Raw genomic sequence first — 26950 nt, forward strand, 5'->3', positions numbered from 1 at the left:
TGCAGTGTTATATATCTATATAAACAACATTATACAAGAAATAATTCTGTATGATATATATATATATATATACATATATATATATATATATATACATATATATATATATATATATATATACATATATATATATATATATATATATATATATATATACATATATTATATATTATACGTTCAGTCACATAATATTATGAAATACTTCCGGGAACAGAAAAACATCTGTTATATTGCAGTTGTGTGTCATAATCAATATTCTACAATAGATATGCGCCGGTAAATGTGTTCATTTTCGCAATAGGTTTTTCAAGTGTCCTTTTGGGAAACATATTCAAACTACGTGTATCTTGTAGAATGACATTGCTTTACCTCAATATTCCTGTCCTTGTATTTTTCTTGTTTAGATACATTTGACCGGGTGCTGTTCGTTATTCCGAAGGCTCGCTATTCGGAAGGTTCGTTATTCCGAAGGTTCGTTTATCCGAAACACACAAATTCCCTATACCTAGAGGTTCGTTAAGCCGAACAGTTGTGGCGTTATTCCGAAGGTTCGTTATTCCGAAGGTTCGTTAATCCGAAAATGAAATAAGATTCGCTATTCCGAAGGCTCGTTTATCCGAAAATGAAATAGGGTGCGTTATTCCGAAGGTTCGTTGATCCTAAATGATATAGGGTCCGTAACGAGCCTTCGGAATAACGAGCTTTGTTTCATTTTCGGATTAACGAACCTTCGGAATAACGAACCTTATTTCATTTTCGGATCAATGAATCTTCGGAATAACAAACCTCATCACATTTTCGGATTAACGAACCTTCGGAATAACGAACCTTCGGACTAAAGAACCTTCGGAATAACGAGCTGTAACCATTTGACCTATCAGGTGACAAAAGATTGCTGATCTCTTTTAGAGACAGATATTTGAGTTCGAAATCATCAATCAAATTGACTACTTGGGGGACGTAATTACAACGAAACGGCTGATGTTATTCCACAAAGTAATGTTTGTGATTTTTTTTCATTTGATTTGGATTTCTATCTTTTATTAGCATTTTAAAAATATTGCTCACGACATGGGTTACACAGATTGTGATTTTTTTTAACATTATCGAACACTGGTATCTTTTTCCCCTGTAAACGGCGTCAAAATTGTTTCCATGACCGTGTTGTTACTCCTGTGTTCTTTTGATTCACTTTACAGTGCAAACCAGTTACAACGAACAAGGTTATAACGAAATTCTGGTTACAGCGAAATAAAAAGTTAGGTTCTAAAATCATCCGTCTATATAGCTTTATGTATTTTACTGTTCGGCTATAAAGAAATTTCGAAGTAACGAAAGAAAACCGCCAGTCCCTAGGGCTTCGTCACAACGGGATTGCACTTGTACCTGTAGGGCAGAATGTTCTTGACTTTGTGGTTGATCCGAAGTCGTTTTGACCTGTACAGGTCACCCTGGTGCAGGTCTTAGGACGAGGGTCAAGGGTCACAGATGACGAGTTTGACGATGACAGTATTCTACCACTTGCTGTGATGAGAAAGGTGTTGATTGGTGGGGTGGGCTGATACCGATCTTCAACGTGACAGGAAATCGAGAGCACGTTCCGATAATCTTCCCCTACCAGCTCCTCAAACTCAATATCTAGAACATCACCTGTCAAATTTGTATAAAAGTAAAAAGAAAAGACACAAAGATGGCCAAAAATTAAAAAAAAAGGAAACACAAAAATAAAAAATTACAGGGATGTATCATGCACGAGCATTATATTCAGTAATATCCCTACTGGGAAGAACACAGTGTCCCACAGTGTGTCCACGATGTATTCACATTGTCGGTTATGTGAAAATGCTCGAAATCTAACAATGTGAGGATGATTTCAGATTGTGGTGTAGTTTTTTCACAGAGTGATCACATAGTAATCAAATGCTCTGTTCACCTTGTGTAGTGATGATTCACACTGTGTACTGATTATTCACAATGTGTTCACATTGTAAAAACGCATTAAAAACTTTAAAAGTGAGCTAAACAATGCTAAACGTGGTTAATATATCCTTTCTATTAAAAGAAGCAATGATACAAGACTGTCACCGAGAACGGATCTGTCTTAGTGACAAATTGATGTCCTTTGATTCATCTTCGTCTTAAAGAATTCTTTCCAAATTCATTCATAGAAATATGTATCAATGCACGGTATTCATATCTGACTTTAGTCATATCTATTTCCCACACGTTAATACCTCCTTGGCAATATATATCGGAAGAAGTCGTCGCACCTAGGGCGTTTCTCCCCGTACACACCACGTTGATACACCTATCCGAACGTGACGTAAAGACGGCGTAGGGTGCATCTGAAGACGACACAACGACGTCATCAATCTCGATTGTGTAGGAGTCAATAGGTATCGGTGATTGATGGACAGGATCGATATGGCAAGTGATCGTCAGGTTGTTGTTTTCTTCTGGTTCCTCAGTGTATTGTATGGATATGATATCTTCTGCAGGAGGGGCTGAAAATGAAGAATTAACATTAAACATTGGTATCTCCTATTTCAACACAAATCCATAACCTCACAACTTTGGAAGCTTGCTGGGAGTTGTAATTGAATGTATTCAAAGACAATATATTCAAGTGAAGCTATCAATGTCAGTACTATTTTTTGTGACATATGAGAGATATGAATATATAGGCATCTTTGAAAAAAAAAAGAAATATAAAAATATATTTGTCTGACCACAGATATTAAATTCATGTTTTTCTTTAAAAAGACTAGTCAAAGAAGGAGAAACAAAGAAAAAACACGAGGAAAAGACTGTTGACACTTTGTATCAAGAGAAATCATAAAGCTCCAGAGAACTGCATCTAGGACTGCATAATCTAAACATAAACCCTTCGATACATACCTCCTGGACAGTAAGATGAATTTGATGACGTCATTCCGTACTGGTTTCTACCAATGCATGTGATATCAATGCATTTATTTGGGAGTGGAGATATGATGACTGAAGACTGGTTACGTGAAGCTCGAAGCGTGCTTTCCTCAGTCTGGACTTCATATTCCTCTATAGGTGGATATGGTTGGTCAGAAGGATCTACGTGGCAATAAACAGTTATGGTGCCTGGATATTCCTCCTGTCGATTTTCTACAACTCGTATTGATATGATGTCAGCTGCTGGTGAATCTGTACATTGGAATGACGAAATAGGATTTTGATCAGCCGAAGGTCATAAAAGGGCACCGAGCGAAGAGGAATCTGGTTCTGGAACCTCGAGTGGGGAAAGGGTTTTTGTTTTTGTTTGCTTTTTCATGAAGTAAGATTGTTATTTGAGTCGGTTCCGCAGCCCATAATCTTTTAAGTTTGTTTTACTCTACCTTCTATTTAATGTAAAAATTACATATGATACTATCATAAGTTTTGTGTAAGTCATGTCAATCATGTCAATGCAATAAAAAATAGCAGCAGTAGTATCGTCGTCATCATTTTAGATCATAATATAATATCATGATCATAATAGAAGTTTACGCTGTTCAATGATTACCTTGAGGGCAAAAGTTTCTGGAGCTTCTCGATGAACCGATGTCGTTCGACACGGTGCAGCTGACGTCGATACATTTGTTGGGACGAGGGGCGAGAAGGGCCACGGAGCTGTTCGATGACGACAAGGTAGTCTCGTCGACTTCGATCTCGTAGGTATGGATGTACGGGTTGGGCTGGTCGTTGACATCGACGTTACATGTGATGAGGAGACTTTTCAGCGCGGTGCATTCTTCAAGCTCAAGAAGGTGAACAGAGACTCCTCTCTGATTGGGTGGGTCTGTACAAATCAAAATCAGGATATTTTCCTTCAGTGCATTCTTTGTGTTATGTGTTGTTGTTCTATTGGTTTCTTTGATCCTTTGAAAACCATATTCATACAGTAGTATTATGGCGATGTAATTTGTGGTAGCATGAAGCACAGGCGAAGACTTAATTTCACGCCATAAGTAGCTTATCATACAATTATAAGAATGGATAGCAAAACTCACACTGCACGTCCAAGTCGTGTGCCGTTTGGTTTCCATAGACATTGCACTGGAGAAGTTTCCCGTTCATATCAGAGATGGGCGAAAATGTCAAAAGGCTGCGAATGTTATATTTCTTGGCCTGATAGTCAGTGTACGTTGCCACCTTGTCGTTGTTATTGTGAACTGATGTTGGAAAGTAAGGGGACAGAAAAGACAGAAAAATGCACGAAATAAAAATTCAGCGACATGTATGCCTTGCTACGACTTTTTGAGTCTTTTGTTGTAAATCAATACGATGATGTTTTTATCCAATGAAATGACAGCTATTCAAACTTGAAGACTCTGGAATATTCTCATTCCAGATATGAGGGATGAAGTATTGATGACATAGCAAATCTCGACATTTACTTTTCTTTCTTGTTTGCCGGAACGAAATTTGATGGCTTGACACAATGAAAAGAAAATCAAATATATAATTTATAAACCACGATGATTATGTAACGATCTTAGGAAGTGCTAAAGAAAAAATAACAAAATAGGTTAATTTGAGAAACATTAACATAAATATGAATTATTTCAGGTGTGAAAAAGAGATTCACATACTATGAGTAAGTTTAATAACTCCTACAATTTGAATTACAAACCGAGGCATAAATATGATTTCTACTTTTCAGTGGCTCAGTACATTCAAGAAATGATTAAAGGTATATCTACATGTGTTTGCAGTTAGATAACATTTGGGAGTAAACTTAAGCCGTGAAAAAAAAAACACTTTTTGGCCGTTGAATAGACTGTATTTGTTTGCGAAGAGTAGTGGTGATCTGGCGACCTTAATTTGTCGCGGCCTCTAACTGAAATGCATACAGTAACTAAGTTGCAAATTATTCTTTCCTCTTTTTTTTGGACGAAAAGTACACATAAAAATATCTTGGTAGCCCGAACGGGCCACCAATACATTAATTTCTTCAGTAATGGTGGCCAAACACCTACTTCTGGGGGCCGCAGACCATCGGGCAACCGGTAATGTCGAGAGCCTTGGATATGTTTTTAGGTTTGGATTTGACAATTTCATTGTTTTGTCATATTTTTGATATTAGGAGCATTCATTAACCTCAAATACATTCATACATCGAAATATCGTCTTGTAAAATCTTTTTAATCATTTTAATCAACTAATGTAGCATACGCGCATTTGCGTATTCTTTTGTTTGTGTCGTTTTCTATCTGATGGCTAGATAGCCCATATTCAGCTGCACGAGCTGGTCTTCCTTGCATGGGTCTAGTTGGATGTGAGGCGAGTCACTTTATGGAGTTATGCACCCTGTTCTTTACGATGAATGAATTGAGCAGGGTCTTTTACGTACATGAGCTGTGACTCACTCTCTCACACATTGGACTTCCATTTTATGTTCTATCAAAGGGACTGAGTGTTTTTCCTCTTACTGCAGGGGGCGATAATTATGATTACACGCAACATTGCTTAGTTAGACTCTGGAAATGAACCCGACCGATGATAAAAAATCACGAGTCAATTTCGATTATAAAAATAATGGGTTAAATCGCTCTTGCTTATACATGTCTGTATTATGAAATTGAACAATTATTCGAAATCTATCTTGAAAGTGCTGTCCAGTGTTTACTTGTCCCATCGCAATAATTCAATGCATAAATGTGTTAATAAAATTATATGAAATCAAATCAGATGAAACCATATCAAATCAAATGAAATTATTCATATTCCACTTTGTGGACATTGTATACATACAACGTACAGTGACATTTGTTAAAGTGTTATGATTGTAAATGTGGAGGAGACTACTAAAGCAGCAGTGCTTGTAAAATTTAGATCTCCTGGTATATATCAATGAATATAGACAAATTTATATGATTTAACGATATCAAAAGAAAAAGCACAATGCTAACGATGTACAAGGGCCCTGTGCATGAATACATTTCAGAAGGTTACATATAGGATTATCTTAAATGGGTTAGCCAAATACCGGTTAGTAATTGGCTAAACACAGTCACGTGATGGAGGTACATTCGTTATGTACGCCCATGGCAAACATACTTGTAATGTTCTCCCATGGGAAAACATTTTCACGCGTAACAAATGACAGAAGGCCTAGGACCGCGCGCGCACAGTCAGCTGACAGTGCATTTGGCTCTGCGCGATCAACGAGCGAGCGATCGAGTGCGCTGTGCTGCTGGTGGATGACGTTGACGTATTTGACTAACCCATATGATATAACAGATGATGACTTTTGTTGTCGGGAACATGTACCAAACGTTCCACCCTCAGGGTTTGAAATGCTATTTCGGGAGGCTATAAGTCCCTCGACTTCGTCTCGGGACTTATAAGCTCCCTCATATAGCATTTCAAACCCTTCGGGTGGAACATTCAGTATGTTCCCTCCCCCGCCAGTCATCATCTATATAATGTACAAGGTACTTCGGCCGTACATATGCCAACGATCAAAATCATGAATTAAACAAAATATTTTCTGTCGACTATACCTTACTTTTTTAATGCTACTTGTAAACAATGGCTAAAGCACACAGACTTAAAACTATCAGAAAATTATTTGTTAATACTTTTCAAGAAAAATTTCTAACCTTAAAGCTATCAAAGCTTCGTGTTTGTTTTTAATGATTGATCGGAAGAATTCTACTCATAGCTTAGGAACGGTAAACATAAAATTTATATTGACAAACCTTGTTTGCTTTGTTGAGTAATTATGCATAACTTTTTTTTTGGTACATTTCCTTAAATACAGTGGAAGTAGCATTTATATCTACATCATGCATAAAACAACCCAGCTGAAGTCGAAAGAAATCAACGATCTTAAGAATGCAAGTTTCTCTAAACAAGACATAATTATATCAATGTATATAGTATATTGTGAACTATAAGCGGCATTAAAATGGCATATTAATCGCATTGCTCTTTTCTGTCACAGAAGTATAATGTATTATCTTTTTTCACTGTATTTGCTCCATTTTTTTTTGCGCAGTTTCATAAAGGAAGATCGACAAGACTTTTTTCAACATTTCTCACAGCAGTAAATAACAATGCTTACCGCGACGTCCACTACACCTCACGCCCACGTCCTCGCCATGACTATCATCTGGTGAATCATGCTTGCACCCCCACGCCCTATGGTGGCAATCTCCCAAGAAACTCTCATAACCAGAACACCACGGTCCGTCTAGCCAGATTTTGCCCGTCCCTCGTCCAAAATGAACGGTATTGCTTCCAAAGAATCTCTCTGCGAATTCGAACCCCAGCTGTCTGCACACTACATGTGCGTCACGTATGTCCCAATCGTCGTCGGTCAGTGTGCCCCAAACACCGTTACACAGGATCTCAACTCGACCCTCGTGATCTCCAGAGCCTCCTACAAGTCTCACTGGTAAGGTGCCGACGTGACAAAAAAAAAAAAAAAAAAACAGACACAGTAAGTGTCAGTAATCCCTTGCAGTGACATTGAAGAGATGTATAGACACTGTCAGATGCAGATTAAATTTTTAGTCCGAAAGGGGGAGCATTTTGTATCATCATGTTTACAATCATGTTGAAAATGGGATGTTGACTAAGCTCGGAAAATTGCTCTTTGTGAGTTGAAGCAACACATTGTGAAAGGAGTTCATATAAAAGACTTAGAAAAACACTTGAATACAAGTGACATGATTTAATGCATCTTAATCCTTCTTGCCAATTAAATAAATTAAACAAATGTTTTAAATTTGTGCTCTCTAACACATGAGAACTCTATGAGCCACCAGAATACTTTGACACATGTCCTTATCTATTTATTTCAACACGAAAGACCCGTTCAGTACTAGCTGTTTTTCAGTCGGTCCGTGCATAAAATTCATAACAATTTACAACTTAAAGGTAAAAAGGATAAAAACAAATTACATACAGTACATCAAAACAGGAGATATATGTATACAACATAAGGAAATGTAAAAAAGAAAAAAAAATCGTACATAGAATTATCATTAACACGAGGTTGTAATAACAAAGTACAAGTAAAAGGAATTAAAAAAAGATTTAAAAAATAACATTGGCGAAAGTGGAACATTATGAATACAAAAGAAAAAAATGTATATATCTATTATAAGTGATAAGTTTCGTTTGGCAAGTACAAAAACTGATATATATATATATCGCTTTATTCAAATACAAGGTAAAGAGTAAAATAACAAATAATATTACATCATATATATCTCCACTAGATACATTCGCATATACATGATATACATGATAAATATACAATTATTCATACACATATGCTAAAAATTTCCTAATCTACAATCTATTTTTTGCAGGTGTGATTTAAAAGATTCAGAATTGCTGAATTGCTGAAGATTCAGAATTCCTTCAGGTACTTTGGTATCATGTTCCGAACCTTAAAGGGCGAGTCCTGTATTGGTTGATGATGGCACGTCGAGACGATTTTTTTTTGTGTGTGCAAGATAATGACAAACTACTTATGAAATATAAAAGGTCATTGAAATTTATGGGGAATTCAAAGTTTGTTTGACAAAAATCTGTTTAGAAAAGGCAATAAAAAATAAGATAAACGTTTATGCATAACATTAGTCCGAGCTTTTGGTAAAGAAAAAATAATTCGGCGAGAACCTCTGATATTATACTGCACATTAATAACATAAAATATATCTAAGAGATATGTAGGAGTGGAGAATTAGATATCTCATACATCATACTGAGTAACTGCTTCTCTCGTTATTTCACAGGCGGTTATAGAAATAACTGCTTGTTTTTGCGAAATAAAACTGCGTATTTGCTTCAACAGATACAGACCACTTTTGCGTACAGTCTTTATAATATGATCTACATGTATGTAGACTCCAGTCCAAATTCTGGTCTAAAATCATACCAAGATATTTACATAAACATGCGTGATAAACGAACTCTGGGTATATTTTCATCATTTAGAACAACAGTCATATTAGGAGATAACATTCTAGATTCTATGCTTAGATCCCATAACAATAAATTCACATTTCTTTATATCGAACTTGTTTATTGAAATCGAGTTTATTGGAAATAAGCCACCCTGATGGGTTTCAGTGACGCAGCGTTTTTGGCACTTCAATATAAAGACGTGTCATCAGCGTGTAACTGCACTTGTATCGAACCAATGTGTGAAGATCATTGATTCTTGTATCTGTACTAATGACCTGGGACAAATCGACACAGCAACGTGATGGTAGAAATGTTTCCTGAATGTTATCGCTAGCATTAATATCAATACTAAAGTCACCTATCGATATACATTAACCTCATAATTTCTCCATGGCAGATAACAAACTACTTTAAAACTGTTCAATATCAGTACTCGGCTTTCTGTAAAGAACCATTACAACGATAGAAAATTTGTCGATAATAATCTCAACCCATAGTGATTCAGCATACTTTACATCTCCATGTAGTACCTTATATTCTCATGAAGAATGAAATATAGACCTGTACCACCACCTCACATACCGCCATTGCGACAGTTTACCTCCAATTTAAAACCCTCAAAAAAAAAAAAGAGGTTCGGGGATGTAACTTTCCACACTTCAGACAAGCCAATTAAATGGAATTTACATTCAAGTAAATCTTCCTATAGTAACATTAAATCCTCAAAATTCTTATTCATAGAGCTGATATTAAATATTCAAATATTCACTGAGTTTGTACATTCTGACATGATTCACTATTAGAATTAAATGGGGAAAGTTGATGAGAGTCAAGAGAAATGGCAGTGCCCCTCGACACAAGTGTAACATAACATTGTCAATGTCGCTTGTGCTCAAACTCCATGAAACCATTTTGATGTTTACATAACATAACATCAATTTCACCCATAAAGAAAACTAAGTATAGGTACACTCAATTAATTCTATGACTTATTTTTTTATTCAATAGACGTAATTGCAATCAATTTACATTTTTTTGGGAAAAGAAATAATCTTAGCCAATAGTCCTACGTAACCACTGGTAACATGTAGAAAAGTTGAAGAGCCACAGACAAAGGGTTCATTACAGCTTTTGTTGTAAAGGCTGTTCATCATGTTTTGGTGGAACCTAAAGAAGCAATTGCTTGCATCTTTCCGCAGAAACCTTTTAAGAAAAAAAAAACCCTAATAGATTTTCATTTAGTTACTGGCATCTTTCCAAATGATACAGTATACTTACGTTTTCCGCCTTGGCACGACCTATCACAGCGTTCTATAGCACGTCCGATAATTTGCGCTTATTTTGTGTGTTCTGTCCTCCATGGACAGAGGTAATTAAGCGTCCGAGTAAAGTTAGAATAAACCGACCGATGTTCACAAATTGACGAAAACGGAAGCAACCGAGTAAACCAAATTGGAAACGTCATGACCACAATATAACAAAATATGCATGTTAAGATTTATGTGTAATCACACACTACCGAAATTGCAAATTTAATTAAACTTCAGATGATGGACATTGATTAGGAATTAATAGTATTAATGGCTGAAATCTAGGGCAGTATCGACAGATGTCGGTGTAATACTGGCAATAGTGCTTTTGATGGAACCATTACAAGAGTTTTTTGTCTTTAAGGATTTGATAATTGCAACAATAAAGACAAGACAAGATACAAAGGCATGATTTATTGAGTTTCATTATACGTGGACATCAGTGTGCATAAGCTAATGCACTTTGTCAGGAAGAAAATTCAGCTGTTGTAACCAATGTAAATCTAACAATAATGCATAAAACATTGTGTTCACCATTGTATTGATTTTAAGATTTTATTATTGGATAACTTCTTGGCACAACGGACAATGATTTGGAGCATTGCAGCCATTTTCAATTTTTTTCCGATCATGCTATTAATACCCGTTAGAACGTACGCTGAACAGGCACAGCAGTCTGCTCGCTGTTTAAAAGATTGCGTTGGTTTTTCGGACATTAAAAAACACATTTGCAGATTATCATAGAGATGGTGGTGATGATTTATGGCGTTTTCAGACATTTGCCCTGTGTTGACAAAAGTATTTGATGGTTTAGGGCGTTTATCTAGCCTAAATTGTTGAATATCCATGTCATTGTCAGAGACGAGTAGCGAATCATATCCGTCTGTCAATTATTGTATCAAGCAGTATTCCTTCAACGTTAGCGAGCCCTCATTGACAACATGATTATAATGGGTTTTATGCTGACAACCATTATACGCGTTTGTTAGCGAAAAAGGGGAAGAAAATAGAAGCATGAATTTGAAATATATTAGGCATTCCTAGGTATGTACTGTGCTTTATGCCGACGAAATGTTTTTCAAAGAGCAGTTAACCTTGAATATATAAAGCCCGCTTAATATGACAAGTATCTTTCGAAAGGCTGTTTTCTAGGCGACATTGTTACATCCAAAAGATAGCATATCCGCTGACTTCTTTGTCGTTTCGTCACGAATTACTACTTTTAAAAGATATCATGTCTCTGACTTTTTCCATCTCATACTGTAAAAGTATCAGATATACATTTCGCATCCTGAAACAACCCCAATTAATACAAAATAAAGAACATCTTTACAAAATTGCTCGAAGTTCAAGCTAGGCATTCACAGAGAAAATGCCTGTCGAAATGATTGACGCTCCACAAGATATAAGGGTGACTTCCGTCTTCGAAATTTCAATGTTTGACAAAGGAAGCACTTCTCGTATAACTACGATGGTTCAGACATACATGGTAGTGCACAATCACACTTGACGTTCCTATAAAGTTTCTCATTTATAGTATAGGGAGTATATCATCAAGTATTGAAGCTTTATTGTCGATAGATCATGGTTTGGACAAGTTGGACGGGGTTATGTTTCATTAACGTGGGGTGCTGCCTCCTCCGACATCAGAGCACGTATGTTCCTTGACATCAAAAAGAACGAAATAATGCCAGGTATTGTAGTACTTTTTGAGGAATTTTAAGCAACTTTACGAAAACTTTTGGTTTGAGGTTCCACAATCCTGAATGTAACTTACATGAACGATCAAATCACACAGTCTACATTCTTTAAAGAGAATGTTTTGTTATTTGTCTGTTATCTCTGTTATTTGGATATAGCCATTTTCTTCAAATGTGGTATCCACGCCATTTGTAATTTGGACCCCGTCCAAGTACCACGTCATATCAATGGAAGCATCGACGCTTGTAGCCGTGCAGACAGCCGTTGTCTGGCGGTTGGCGCGGAGAGGGGTCGAAACTTCCATTCGTATCGTCGTGGAACCTGAAAAAAATAAAACATGGTTCAGATAATGACTATACATAATTATCATTTGTGCATATTCTCACAATTTTTCATGTAATCATTTACTGCTGTATATTCTGTTAGTACTTTACATGCTCTAGATTGTGACAACTGTTGTTAAAGCTGTTGGAGAATGTGTTGTATACTATCATGGCACTATAAAAAAAAACCACTTACCATCAACTTGTATGAGAAGTTGTAGATAGCCAAGAATCAGAAATGTTCGGCTTTCCATCTTGCTTCTTACAGCCCTGAAAGAGAGGGGAAGAGAGAATGTTTGCTAAATTGACAAGTGAAACAATATGCCAATCAATCGATGCTGACCATATCGATCCATAACGTCTACAGCATCCTTCGCGAAATAGAAGCGTATAAAAAAGCCAAAATCATCACAACATCATGTAACAACCACAAGAGGATTTGATGTTATAATGTTTAAGATTTATAACCTGAATACGAACTACCTGATAGGCAGACTCCAAAATGCAGACGTGTATCTCATCAACTTTCTATTACAAACGATATGAAAGGTTGTGACGAAGGTATACGCCCTGTGAACAGGATTGAAGAGGATTTTATATAAGTCCATATTACATATCAATCCGCGGAGTAAACCGCCCTCAACATTCTTTTGCCGATAGAGAACAGCTCATGAGGATGTCACCACGGGTTGTGTCTCCTCTAAGATGAGAGAGTGTGCGTCATTTTATTAACACGGAACAATCTTTCATATCAGTCCGCCGCACAAACCGTTCCCAAGTTAAGTTATTCAAGCTGCATACCACAAAATATCATTTGGAATCTTAACATAAATGTCCACATGTTTGGTTTTGTCGTACCTGCCTTTTCGATATCTTTGATATAATGATATGTTTGAAGGAAATCGATAACTACTATCGCAAACCTTTTTTGTTTTCTGTAATAATAATAATGATAATAATAATAATAATAATAATAATAATAATAATAATAATAATAATAATAATGATGTCTTATTCATCCAGGGTAGCCTCTTCAGTGTTGTCACTGCTCTACCAGAGGGCCCTGCCATTATTATTACACCAGCGTTGCCAGATACCCATTTATACTTCTGGGTCAAGAGGACATAGTGGGTAAATACATCTTGTCCAAGGACGTAAGCACTGGGCGGGACTCGAACTCGGGTCCTCCGATCGGGAGTCGGGAGTCTTATCCACTATGCCACAGCGCCCCCTATACCATAGAGCAGTATGCATTTCTTTCTCCAACTCAATGCTCATTTCTACTCCAAAGTATTCTATAAACGCACCCCTATTTAGCATTCACCTTAATCACCATTACCCTCATTCCCTGACCTATGTACTTATACTATAGCGTCATACCTTCCTGAGGGTCTGATGTGTATGCTATATTGTGTGTTAATCGAAATTAGAAAGCGTGCCGCGTGATGTTTGTGTCAACATGGCCAAAGGGACAAAACTCATTTTATGATACTTCTTCTTTCTTTCCTCGCTGATTCGACCGATGTGTTTATATGCTTGATAAATGGAAGATTCCCACGGAAATCTACTACAGTTTAAGTTGCTTATTGGGATATAGATAAAGTGCGAAGGACACATGATAATCCATACCAGATTTTTTTAAGAAAAAAAAAGAAACATGGAAACCAAATAAACATTACACCACGTGCTTTGTACTATGATCATGTATGAACGTAATGATAGTATATATACTATGTATGATGAGATATATATATATATTTGTCAACATTTTTTTTCTTTGGGGGGGGGGGGGGTTAATGTTGATCTTGCGTATATATATATATATATATATATATATTATACGTATGTTTACATACAGACATATTACATCAATTTGACCAGGGAGGTGACCTCCTGATTTGACTGGCCCTAACTCACAGAAACCATAAAGGGATTGAAGCCATAACATTCATTCCAGCTATTATACACATCTATCGATAAGTAATACACAATATGCAAGTGTTTAGCCATTTCATTGCCGAAGTATCGTTTCAAAAATCATCTGCACAAGCCAGTAATCTCCACTGGAATATGACATGTCTATTTCTTAGTTATGTCCACGTTATCAAAGCTGAACTACAACAATTAGTATTGTTGAAACACTAAGGCTTTCACGTCACGTTCCATTGATACATGCGTTGATATCTTTCGTTGAGGTACTTGACCTGAAATTAAAGATTTTCATTCCAAGTTTCAAAACACACTTAAATGATCAAATGGTGGTAACTAAATTTGTGATGCTGTAATAACTTCTCGGAGAATCTATGGTTGTATGTGTTTCGCATGGCTTGCATAGGCCTACGTAAAACACTTAAAAAGTCAGAATAAAGTCTTACATGGTCAGTTGTTCTCACGAATTTAGTTCTTTCTTATCCTCTTCTCCACACTTTGTAAATGAGAGCTTCCAGCAATTGATACCACGTCTTCATATTACTGAAGAATACTCAGCACTTTTAGATGGTGGTTTTCCTTCCTGATACCGTACATCTAGGCCTACATAATCACTGAAAATATTTACCTATGTAGAATGAATTGCAGTGAATGCAGCTATTACCGACGCGTCGGTAATAGCTGCGACGGTGTTAACTACGCTTCATGTACCCAATCTCAGATCGCGTTACGAATAAAAATATTGTTTGGTTCTCAGTGTCGTTTAACACCGGACACGTCATTCAGCAATGATCAAGTTACTTTCAATACCAAAGGCAGAGAGAGAGAAAAAAAAGAGAGAAAAGATTGTATATATAGATGTACTGTATATCGCAAAAATCAAATACACGAGAAGACGCAGTGAAGATAATTCAGCTGTTTGAAGGAACTTTGCTCGAAACCGTAGAAGACTATAGGAACATGAATAAGCAAATTACTGAAAAAGATTACCTGGGTCAAGTTTTTACCTATACCAGTGACAGATTGTCTTCGCTTGATGTGTAATCATATTTTCAATCGGATTTTCTCAATAATTAAATTAAAAAATTACATCACTTACACAGTGATCCTTTCATTCTCTCTCTCTCTCTCTCTCTTATATATATATATATATATATATATTTATATATATAATATATATTTATATATTAGATAAAAATGTTTTTAAATCAAAACACGAGCAAAGGAAATATTGTGAAGATGTCATTGCATCATAAGCAATTGTGCAAAAATCTTCATGTCACTTCTTTCTTTTAAGTTAAGAATCTACTAAAGAATAATTGATGTCCTTTTCATTGGCTGAATTGAACTGAATTACAAACGACGGCCTATGCAAGGGAAATTAAAGTCATGACTAAATTAATGTCCGAGACTATGAACTATTTGTTACTTTAATCAACTGAAACATTGATTTAAAAGAACGGGAGGAGGGGTACGATCTGTTACCGTGACAACGCTTTGTTTTTAGTTTGTTGCTTGATGAGATATTGTCATCCTTTTTAGACAGGATTTTTAAAATCCTATTCAACAAGAGAACAGTTAAGTTGCGAGCATACGCATGACCAGTCAGAGCTCTGGCGGGGTTACTCACGGTCATCTGGTGGGGGGTATCTTATAGCAGCAGAAATGGCTGAATGTTCATCGAAACCCATCGGACAAACGACCTTTTGCCTTTGGATTCCACAGAAACAACCTCAAAAGAAATTAAAAATGGCGACAAACGTCATCCAACAGATACTAGGTAGTTGCCATTAGAGCATCTTACCCGACATATTTCACGTTATCTTCAAAAAATCTCAATCGTCAATGGTCATTGAATGACTAAGTGCAAATGACATTCATGGGCTGATGTTTTCATAATACGAAATCCTTGATTTAAAGACATGATCCCTGCCGCTATTTTTTTAATCGAATGTATATATATATATATATATATATACATGTATATATTACATATATATATATATATATTACATATATATATATATATATATATATATATATACATATATATATATATATATATATATATATATATATACATGTATATATTCTCCATTTCTAGTATACATCCCGCTCCACCAAAAATCTGAGACACAGTATAGACACCTTGTACAAATGAACACAGAAACGAGTTTCCAAGCATCAAGCGGACGGTAAATACATTCATTCTGTCGTTTGCCGGTAAAGTCGATCATGCAGAAAAAAAAAATCGGAATCGATACTCACGTTGCTGAAACCAAAACCACGAGATAACAACTCTAAATTACAATACAAGACAACTATAGAATAGATATGACACTGCACTGCATCCTTAGCATCATTAGAGTTTCCACAATATGCATGCACGATGCCTTCTAGGTATAACATTCTGGACATGCTGAATGTAATACAGTTGTGAAGATGCTTTAAATCTGAATTCATTTCGTGATCCCAGAATGGAGAAGTACAGGATATTCCTATTTAACCTGTAAGTTTTAATCTATACATTAGATGAGATGCCCAAACCCATTCTAGATTGGATAGACCAACCAATTCGCAAACAGATCCAAAATGTCAAGCAAATGTCTGCTATGACACATAAGAGTAATTATGTACGAAAATGTACGAATAAATAAAATACGTAACTTTGATATTACACAAAAAATTGAGAAGTATATCAATAAAGATACTAGAACTAATGACTGTCCAATTTGGCCTTTTCCACCCAGAGAGATCATACTTAATGCTCGTCAAAGATTCAGAAGGGAGTTGAAAATAGTTGGTAATTTCATATGACATATGCAATATGTACCAAGTAATATAGGAAACCAATATATTCAAGTCTTTTGTTTATATTAATAATTTTTCTAAATACGTTAAGCAAACATGGTAGGAACAAAAATTCAACCCTTTATTCTCTGGAAAGGTATTTATGTGTGATGCAATCACATAACATAACGTAGCTTTTGATTCAAGTCAAATAGTTAAAAAAACAAACAAACGCAATTTCATCAAATAAATCATGGAAAACATAAAACAGTCCTCACTCTCTTTTACAAAGAAAAGTTTATTGTGTGCGAGTTTCAAGCTCTCAATAAATTTATAATGTGTGTACAAAGAGACGCATGAGTATATATCAGAATCATCGTAATGACGATTCCACCTCACATCACACATTTTTAAAAGGAAATAAAACGGTTCCCTGTGTTTCATTTCAAATATTAACAATATATCTAAATTGGTTATAAAATCTAACTAAAGCTAATTCTCAAGTAGAAAACGTTAACGTTTCTCTCTTTCAACAAAATACCCATATTTTGCTCGGCACAAGCAACAATAATTGAGATCTGTGCTCAAAACTTGTGTCTGTCCTGTTTAAAACAGGTAATATTTGATTTCCGATTATTAAAACAAAAATACAGATCACTGCTATATCACAAGTTGTATTCCGAATAATTATCAACGATATTAAAATCTGACATTCCCCGTAAAGAAACTCTTATATCATTTTCCTCATCTCGTGATGAAAGTGCCTAGTTCATCATGTCAGTTGAGTAGTGTTTCTTCTTCATGAAGACGGCAAAGCAAGCTGCCATCGACAGGACGAGAACGACGACGATAAGGGCGCCGGTTGTCGATGGTTCTTGGATGAATCCTTTCGAATGCTGCCAAGGATTGATATCTGCTATAACTGCTTGGAGTGACGAGAGTAAGAAAATTTGGTGGTTAGAACAATTTCAATTTTCGTGCAAGTAACCGTTTCGTTCTGTGGCAATTCATTATTGAACTTGCAAAATAATCTTTTTCAACATAATACTCTGAAAACAAAAGCTACATAATACAATTATACGATGTTAGAAAGTATAAAGGCTCTGAAAACAAAGGTTACATATAGGGTGTTAGAAAATATAAAAAGCCTTCATAAAGTTACCTGATTAAGACGCAGACATCAAGACGTGCATCTACCAGTAATATTATATGATTGAAATGGGTAAGAATACGTTTCCTTGTGTTACCTTATCTCCTGTTCAAATTTAAAGTCTTAAAACCATTCAAAAATTTCAGATGCAGACGGATTTGATTTTTGATTTATTCACAAAATGCATATACATCGTTTACACACATACGTATAAATGTCTTTTTATTTTTTTTTTGATTGGAATAGTCATATATATAATATACATTTATATGAATTAGAAGTGGATCGTCATAAGCAATTCAAAAGTAGACAATGACTTCCATAATGTGTTATATACATCTACATGCACAAGCATTAAACAGAAAATTGTATCATATATATATATATATATATATAGCAATAATAATGTCACAACAGAGGAATGCATTAAATGCCAATCTTGATTTTAATGATTTTAATGAATAATCCTATTCATTAAAATCAAGATTGGCATTTAATGCATTCCTCTGTTGAGACATTATTATTGATATTTCTAGTACTGCCAATACGCGGAGCAACTACAATATATATATATATATATATATATATATATATATATACATATATATATCTAATATCATTATATTATGCGCCTTCAGTCGATGTACTTCCGGGAACAGGAAAAACCTCTGTTAAATCACAGTTTTGTGTCACAATGAATAGTCTACAATAGATATGCGCTGGTAAATGTGTACATTTTCGCAATAGGTTTTTCAAGTGTTCTTTCTAGGTTGAGCAACATATTTCTTGTTAAGATACATCTGACCTATCAGGTGACAAAAGATGTCTAATCTCTTTGAGAGACAGATATCTATTGGAGTTCGAAATCATTAACAAAATTGACTACTTGCGGGACGTAGTTACAGCGAGACAGGGGATAGTATCCATTAAAATAATGTTTGTGTGTGTTTTTTTTTCCATTAGATTTGGATTACTTTAATTAGCATTTCAAAAAATTGCTCACGACATAGGTTACACAGATGGTGAGTTTGTTTAGCATTATTCAAACACTGGTATCTTTTTCCCTGTAGACGGCGTCAATTGTTTCTATGACTGTTTTACAGTGCAAACCCGTTACAACGAACACGGTTATAACGAAATTCTGGTAACAGCGAAATAAAGATTTAGGCTCCAAACTTACCGTCTAAATATCCTTATATATTTTACTGTTCGGCTTTAATGAAATATCGATATAACGAAAGAAAACTACCGGTGCACAGAACTTCGTTATAACGGAAGTGCACTTGTACCTGTAGGGCAGAACGTCCTTGACTTTGTGGTTGATCCGAAATCGTTTTGACCTGTACAGGTCACCCTGGTGCAGGTCTCAGGACGAGGGTCAAGGGTCACAGATGACGAGTTTGACGATGAAAGTATTCTACCACTTGCTGTGATGAGAAAGGTGTTGATTGGTGGGGTGGGCTGATACCGATCTTCAACGTGACAGGAAATCGAGAGCAAGTTCCGATAATCTTCCCCTACCAGCTCCTCGAACTCAATATCTAGAACATCACCTGTCAAGTTTGTAAAGTAAAAATAAAAGACCTAAAGATAGCCGTATAAGAATTGAAAAGAGGCAACACAAAAATAAAAAGTTACAGGGATGTATCATGTACGAGCATTATATTCAGTAATATCCCTACCGGAAAGAATACAGTGTCTCACAGTGTGTTCACAATGTATTCACATTGTCGGTTATGTGAAAACACTTGAAATTTAACAATGTGAAGATGATTTCAGATTGTGGTGTAGTTTTTCACAGAGTATTCACACAGTAACGCTCTGTTCACCTTGTGTAGTGATGATTCACACAGTGAACGAACTGATTATTCGCAATGTGTTCACATTGTTAAAACGCATTAAATTTTTTTACAAGTGAGCTAAACAATGCTAAACGTGGTTAATATATCCATTCTATTAAAAGAAACAATGATACAAGACTGTCACCGAGAACGGATCTGTCTTAGTGACAAATTGATGTCCTTTGATTCATCTTCGTCTTAAAGAATTCTTTCCAAATTCATTCATAGAAATGTGTATCAATGTACGGTATTCATATCTGACTTAAGTCATATCTATTTCCCACACGTTAATACCTCCTTGGCAATATATATCGGAAGAAGTCGTCGCACCTAGGGCGTTTCTCCCCGTACACACCACGTTGATACACCTATCCGAACGTGACGTAAACACGGCGTAGGGTGCATCTGAAGACGACACAACGACGTCATCAATCTCGATTGTGTAGGAGTCAATAGGTATCGGTGATTGATGGACAGGATCGATATGGCAAGTGATCGTCAGGTTGTTGTTGTTGTTTTCTTCTGGTTCCTCCGTGTATTGTATGGTTATGATATCTTCTGCAGGATGGGCTGAAAATGAAGAATTAACATTAAACATTGGTATCTCCTATTTCAACAAAAATCCATAACCTCACAACTTTGGAAGCTTGCTGGGAGTTGTTATTGAATGTATTCAAAGACAATAATATCATATTCCAGTCAAGCTATCAATGTCAGTATTATTTTTTATGACATACTAATATGAGAGATATGAATATACAAAGGCATCTTTGAAAAAAAAAGAAACATAAAAATATATTTGTCTGACCACAGATATTGGATTCATGTTTTTCTTTAAAAAGACTAGTCAAAGAAGGAGAAACAAAGAAAAAACACAAGGAAAAGAAAGCTGACACTTTGTATCAAGAGAAATCATAAAGATCCGGAGAACTGCATCTAGGACTGCATAATCTAAACATAAACCTTTCGATACATACCTCCTGGACAGTAAGATGAATTTGATGACGTCATTCCGTACTGGTTTCTACCAATGCATGTGATATTAATGCATTTATTTGGGAGTGGAGATATTATGACTGAAGACTGGTTACGTGAAGCCCGAAGCGTTGTTTCCACAGTCTGGACCTCATATTCCTCTATAGGTGGATATGGTTGGTCAGAAGGATCTACGTGACAATGGACAGTTATGTTGCCTGGATAGTCCGCCTGTCGATTTTCTACAACTCGTATTGATATGATGTCAGCTGCTGGTGAATCTGTACATTGGAATGATGAAATAGGATTTTCATCACCCAAAAGTCACAAAAGGGCGCTGAGCGAAGAGGAATCTGGTTCTGGAACCCAGAGTGGGGAAAGGGTTTATATATATGTGTGTGTGTGTGTGTGTGTGTGTGTGCTTTTTTTTAACGAAGTAAGATTATTATTTGAGTGGGTTCGGCAGCTCCTAATCTTTTAAGTTTGTTTTACTCTACCTTCTGTTTCACGTAAAAACTACAATCGGTACTATCATTGATCAGGTTTGTGTAAATTATGTAAAAGCAATCAATGATAGCAGTAGCAGTATCATCATCATCATCGTCATCATCATCATTTTGTGTCATAACAGAAGTTTAGCTGTTCAATGATTACCGTGAGGGCAAAAGTTTCTGGAGCTCGTCGACGATCCGATGTCGTTCGAAACTGTGCAGCTGACGTCGATGCATTTGTTGGGACGAGGGGCGAGGAGGGCCACGGAGCTGTTCGATGATGACAAGGTAGTCTCATCGACTTCGATCTCGTAGGTGTGGATGTACGGGTTGGGCTGGCCGTTGACATCGACGTTGCATATGATGAGGAGACTTTTCAGCGCTGTGCATTCTTCAAGCTCCCGAAAGTGAACAGAGACTCCTCTCTGATTGGGTGGGTCTGTACAAATCAAAATCAGGATATTTTCCCTCAGTTCATTCTTTGTGTTATGTGTTGTTGTTCTATTGGTTTCTTTGATCTTTTGAAAACCATACTCATACAGTAGTATTATGGCGATGTAATTTTTGGTAGCATGAAGTACAGGCGAAGACTTAATTTCACGCCATAAGCAGCTTATCGTACAATTACAAGAATGAAAAGCAAAACTCACACTGCACGTCCAAGTTGTGTGCCGTTTGGTTTCCATAGACATTGCACTGGAGAAGTTTCCCGTTCATATCAGAGTTAGGTGAAAATGTCAAAACGCTGCGAATGTTATATTTCTTGGCCCTATAGTCAGTGTACGTTGCCACCCTGTCGTTGTTATTGTGAACTGAGGTCGGAAAGAAGGGGAACAGAAAAGTACACGAAATAAAATGTCAGCAACACGCACGCCTTGCTAAGACTTTTTGAGTCTTTTGTTGTAAATCAGTACAATGATGTTTTTATGCAATGAAGTGACAGTTATTCAAACTTGAAGACTTTACAGTATTCTCATTTCAGGAATGAGGGATGAAGTATTGATGACAAAGCAAGGCTCGACATTTACTTTTCTTTTTGTTTGCCGGAACGAAATTTAATGGCTCGACACAATAAAAAGAAAATCAAACGTATAATAATTTATAAACCACGATGATTATGTAACCACCTTAGGAAGTGCTAAAAAATAACAGAATAGATTAATTCGAGAAACATCAACATAATTATGAATTATCGTCAGGTGTGAAAAAGAGTTTCACATACTATGAGTAAGTTTAATAACACCTACAATTTGAATTACAAACCGAGGCATATATGATTTCTACTTTTCAGTGGCTCAGTACATTCAAGAAATGATTAAAGGTATACCTACGTGTGTTTGCAGTTAGATAAAATTTAGGAGTAAACTTAAGCCGTGAAAAAAAAAAACACTTTTTGGCCGTTGAATAGACTGTATTTGTTTGCGAAGAGTAGTGGTGATCTGGCGACCTTAATTTGTCGCGGCCTCTAACTGAAATGCATACAGTAACTAAGTTGCAAATTATTCTTTCCTCTTTTTTTTTTTTTGGACGAAAAGTACACATAAAAATATCTTGGTAGCCCGATCGGGCCACCAATACATTAATTTCTTCAGTAATGGTGGCCAAACACCTACTTCCGGGGGCCGCAGACCATCGGGCAACCGGTAATGTCGAGAGCCTTGGATATGTTTTTAGGTTTGGATTTGACAATTTCATTGTTTTGTCATATTTTTGATATTAGGAGCATTCATTAACCTCAAATACATTCATACATCGAAATATCGTCTTGTAAAATCTTTTTAATCATTTTAATCAACTAATGTAGCATACGCGCATTTGCGTATTCTTTTGTTTGTGTCGTTTTCTATCTGATGGCTAGATAGCCCATATTCAGCTGCACGAGCTGGTCTTCCTTGCATGGGTCTAGTTGGATGTGAGGCGAGTCACTTTATGGAGTTATGCACCCTGTTCTTTACGATGAATGAATTGAGCAGGGTCTTTTACGTACATGAGCTGTGACTCACTCTCTCACACATTGGACTTCCATTTTATGTTCTATCAAAGGGACTGAGTGTTTTTCCTCTTACTGCAGGGGGCGATAATTATGATTACACGCAACATTGCTTAGTTAGACTCTGGAAATGAACCCGACCGATGATAAAAATCACGAGTCAATTTCGATTATAAAAATAATGGGTTAAATCGCTCTTGCTTATACATGTCTGTATTATGAAATTGAACAATTATTCGAAATCTATCTTGAAAGTGCTGTCCAGTGTTTACTTGTCCCATCGCAATAATTCAGTGCATAAATGTGTTAATAAAATTATATGAAATCAAATCAGATGAAACCATATCAAATCAAATGAAATTATTCATATTCCACTTTGTGGACATTTTATACATACAACGTACAGTGACATTTGTTAAAGTGTTATGATTGTAAATATGGAGGAGACTACTAAGCAGCAGTGCTTGTAAAATGCAGATCTCCTGGTATATCAATGAATAGAGACAAATTTATATGATTTAACGATATCAAAAGAAAAAGCACAATGGTTATGCTAACGATGTACAAGGGCCCTGTGCATGAATACATTTCAGAAGGTTACATTTAGGATTATATTAAATGGGTTAGCCAAATACCGGTTAGTAATTGGCTAAACACAGTCACGTGATGGAGGTACATTCGTTATGTTCGCCCATGGCAAACATACTTGTAATGTTCTCCCATGGGAAAACATTTTCACGCGTAACAAATGACAGAAGGCCTAGGACCGCGCGCGCACAGTCAGCTGACAGTGCATTTGGCTCTGCGCGATCAACGAGCGAGCGATCGAGTGCGCTGTGCTGCTGGTGGTTGACGTTGACGTATTTGACTAACCCATATGATATAACAGATGACGACTTTTGTTGTCGGGAACATGTACCAAACGTTCCACCCTCAGGGTTTGAAATGCTATTTCGGGAGGCTATAAGTCCCTCGACTTCGTCTCGGACTTATAAGCTCCCCCATATAGCATTTCAAACCCTTCGGGTGGAACATTCGGTATGTTCCCTCCCCCGCCAGTCATCATCTATATAATGTACAAGGTACTTCGGCCGTACATATGCCAACGATCAAAATCATGAATTAAACAAAATATTTTCTGTCGACTATACCTTACTTTTTTAATGCTACTTGTAAACAATGGCTAAAGCACACAGACTTAAAACTATCAGAAAATTATTTGTTAATACTTTTCAAGAAAAATTTCTAACCTTAAAGCTACCAAAGCTTCGTGTTTGTTTTTAATGATTGATCGGAAGAATTCTACTCATAGCTTAGGAACGGTAAACATAAAATTTATATTGCCAAACCTTGTTTGCTTTGTTGAGTAATTATGCATAACTTTTTTTTTGGGTACATTTCCTTAAATACAGTGGAAGTAGCATTTATATCTACATCATGCATAAAACAACCCAGCTGAAGTCGAAAGAAATCAACGATCTTAAGAATGCAAGTTTCTCTAAACAAGACATAATTATATCAATGTATATAGTATATTGTGAACTATAAGCGGCATTGAAATGGCATATTAATCGCATTGCTCTTTTCTGTCACAGAAGTATAATGTATTATCTTTTTTTTTCACTGTATTTGCCCCATTTTTTTTCGCGCAGTTTCATAAAGAAAGATCGGCATGACTTTTTCAATATTTCTCACAGCAGTAAATAACAATGCTTACCCCGACGTCCACTACACCTCACGCCCACGTCCTCGCCATGACTATCATCTGGTGAATCATGCTTGCACCCCCACGCCCTGTGGAAGCAATCTCCCAAGAAACTCTCATAACCAGAACACCACGGTTCGTCCAGCCAGATTTTGCCCGTCCCTCGTCCAAAATGAACGGTATTGCTTCCAAAGAATCTCTCCGCAGATTCGAACCCCAGCTGTCTGCACACTACATCTGCGTCACGTATGTTCCAACCGTCGTCGGTCAATGTGCCCCAAACACCATTACACAAGATCTCAACTCGACCCTCGTGATCTCCAGAGCCTCCTACAAGTCTCACTGGTTGTTCAGGTGCCGACGTGACAAAAACAGACATAGTGATTATCTAAAGTAATCCCTTGCAGTGACATGGAAGCGATGCATCGACACTGACAGATGCAGACTAAATTTTGATTTCGAAAGTGGAGCACTTTGTATCCTCATGTTTACAGATTGAAAATGTAATGTTGACCAAGCTCGGAAAATTGCTCTTCGTAAGGTGAAGCAATACATTGTGAAAGGAGTTCATATAAATTATTTGGAAAAGACTTGAATAGAAATCTCCTCCTGACATGCCCCATGACATAATTTAATGAATCTTAATCCTTCTTTCCAATAAATTGACAGAATAATTCATTTCAACTTTGTACTCTCTTACACAAAAATGAGAATTCTACAAGCTACCAGAATACGTTGACACATGTCCTTATCTATTCATTTCAACACGAAAGACCCGTTCAGTATTAGCTGTATTTCAGTGGGTCAGTGCATAAAATTGATAAAAATTTACAATTCAAAGGTAAAACCGGATTAAAACAAACTTCATACAGTACATCAAAACACGAGATATATGTATACAACATAAGGAAATGTAAAAAGAAAAAAATAAATCGTACATAAAATTATTATTAACATGAGATTGTAATAACATAGTGCAAGTGAAATGAATCAAAAATAAACTTAAAAAAGAAAAAGAAATAACATTGGCGAAAGTGAAACATTATGAAAAACGAAAGAAAAAATGCACATACCTATATATAAAGTGATCAGTTTAGTTTGGCGAATAGAAAACAGAAATATATCGCTTTATTTCATTGCAAGGTAAAGAATAACATAATAGATAATATCACATCACAATATAATATATCTCCACTAGATACAATCACATATGAATAATATACCTAACATAAATATACAGTTATTCATATACATATATGCTAAAAGTTTCCAAATCTACAATCTATTTTTTGAAGGTGTGATTTAAAACATTAAACATTACTGATTTCTTTCAGGTACTTTGGTATCATGTTCAGAACCTTAACCCCTCTATAAAATATACGTTTATGCATAAAATCATTCCGAGCTTTTGGTAAAGAAAAAAAAATGAACTTTCGCACATGAACCTCAGACAATATATTGCACATTAATGATATGAAATCTCTCTAAGAGATATAATAGGAGCGAAAAATTAGATATCTTATACAATACACATAATGAGTAACTGCTTCTCTCTTCCGAAATCTCATATTAATATCATCCAGACAAATGGCTCATAACAGCTTTTGTTGAAAATACAGTTCATTAAAATGTGGCAATGATATAGATTGCAACATTCGTTGCTTTGTTGAAGTCTAAAGAAGCAATGGTTTGTATCTTTCCGCATGAGCCCTTTAAAAGTAAAAACTAATAGCTTTACAATCCGTTACTGGCATCTTTCCAAATGATACAGGATACTTACGTTTTCCGCCTTGGCACGACCTATCACA

The 26950-nt window shown here is 36.0% G+C and overlaps 1 protein-coding gene and 1 long non-coding RNA gene across 2 annotated transcripts; both read right to left on the reverse strand.

Moving 5' to 3' along the window:
* Positions 1 to 11819: 11819 nt before the first annotated feature.
* On the reverse strand, positions 11820 to 12803 carry LOC139730015 (uncharacterized). The gene is made up of 3 exons (XR_011710899.1): positions 12755 to 12803; positions 12468 to 12541; positions 11820 to 12269 (listed from the first exon to the last, which is right to left on the reverse strand). It is a non-coding gene; the product is annotated as an uncharacterized lncRNA (long non-coding RNA).
* A 4564-nt stretch (positions 12804 to 17367) lies between these two features.
* Positions 17368 to 25521, reverse strand: LOC139730026 (uncharacterized). Its single transcript, XM_071640943.1, has 7 exons — positions 25155 to 25521; positions 22098 to 22259; positions 21611 to 21886; positions 20959 to 21237; positions 20312 to 20551; positions 19430 to 19693; positions 17368 to 17912 (listed from the first exon to the last, which is right to left on the reverse strand). Exons 1-7 carry the CDS (start codon positions 25519 to 25521, stop codon positions 17755 to 17757), a joined length of 1746 nt encoding a protein of 581 aa, XP_071497044.1. The 3' UTR covers positions 17368 to 17754.
* Between the last annotated feature and the right edge of the window lie 1429 nt (positions 25522 to 26950).

This window comes from Diadema antillarum, unplaced genomic scaffold (genome assembly GCF_040938485.1).
Source record: "Diadema antillarum isolate AM-2024a unplaced genomic scaffold, OU_Dant_1.0 seq00000286_RagTag, whole genome shotgun sequence".
NCBI classification, from domain to species: domain Eukaryota; kingdom Metazoa; phylum Echinodermata; class Echinoidea; order Diadematoida; family Diadematidae; genus Diadema; species Diadema antillarum.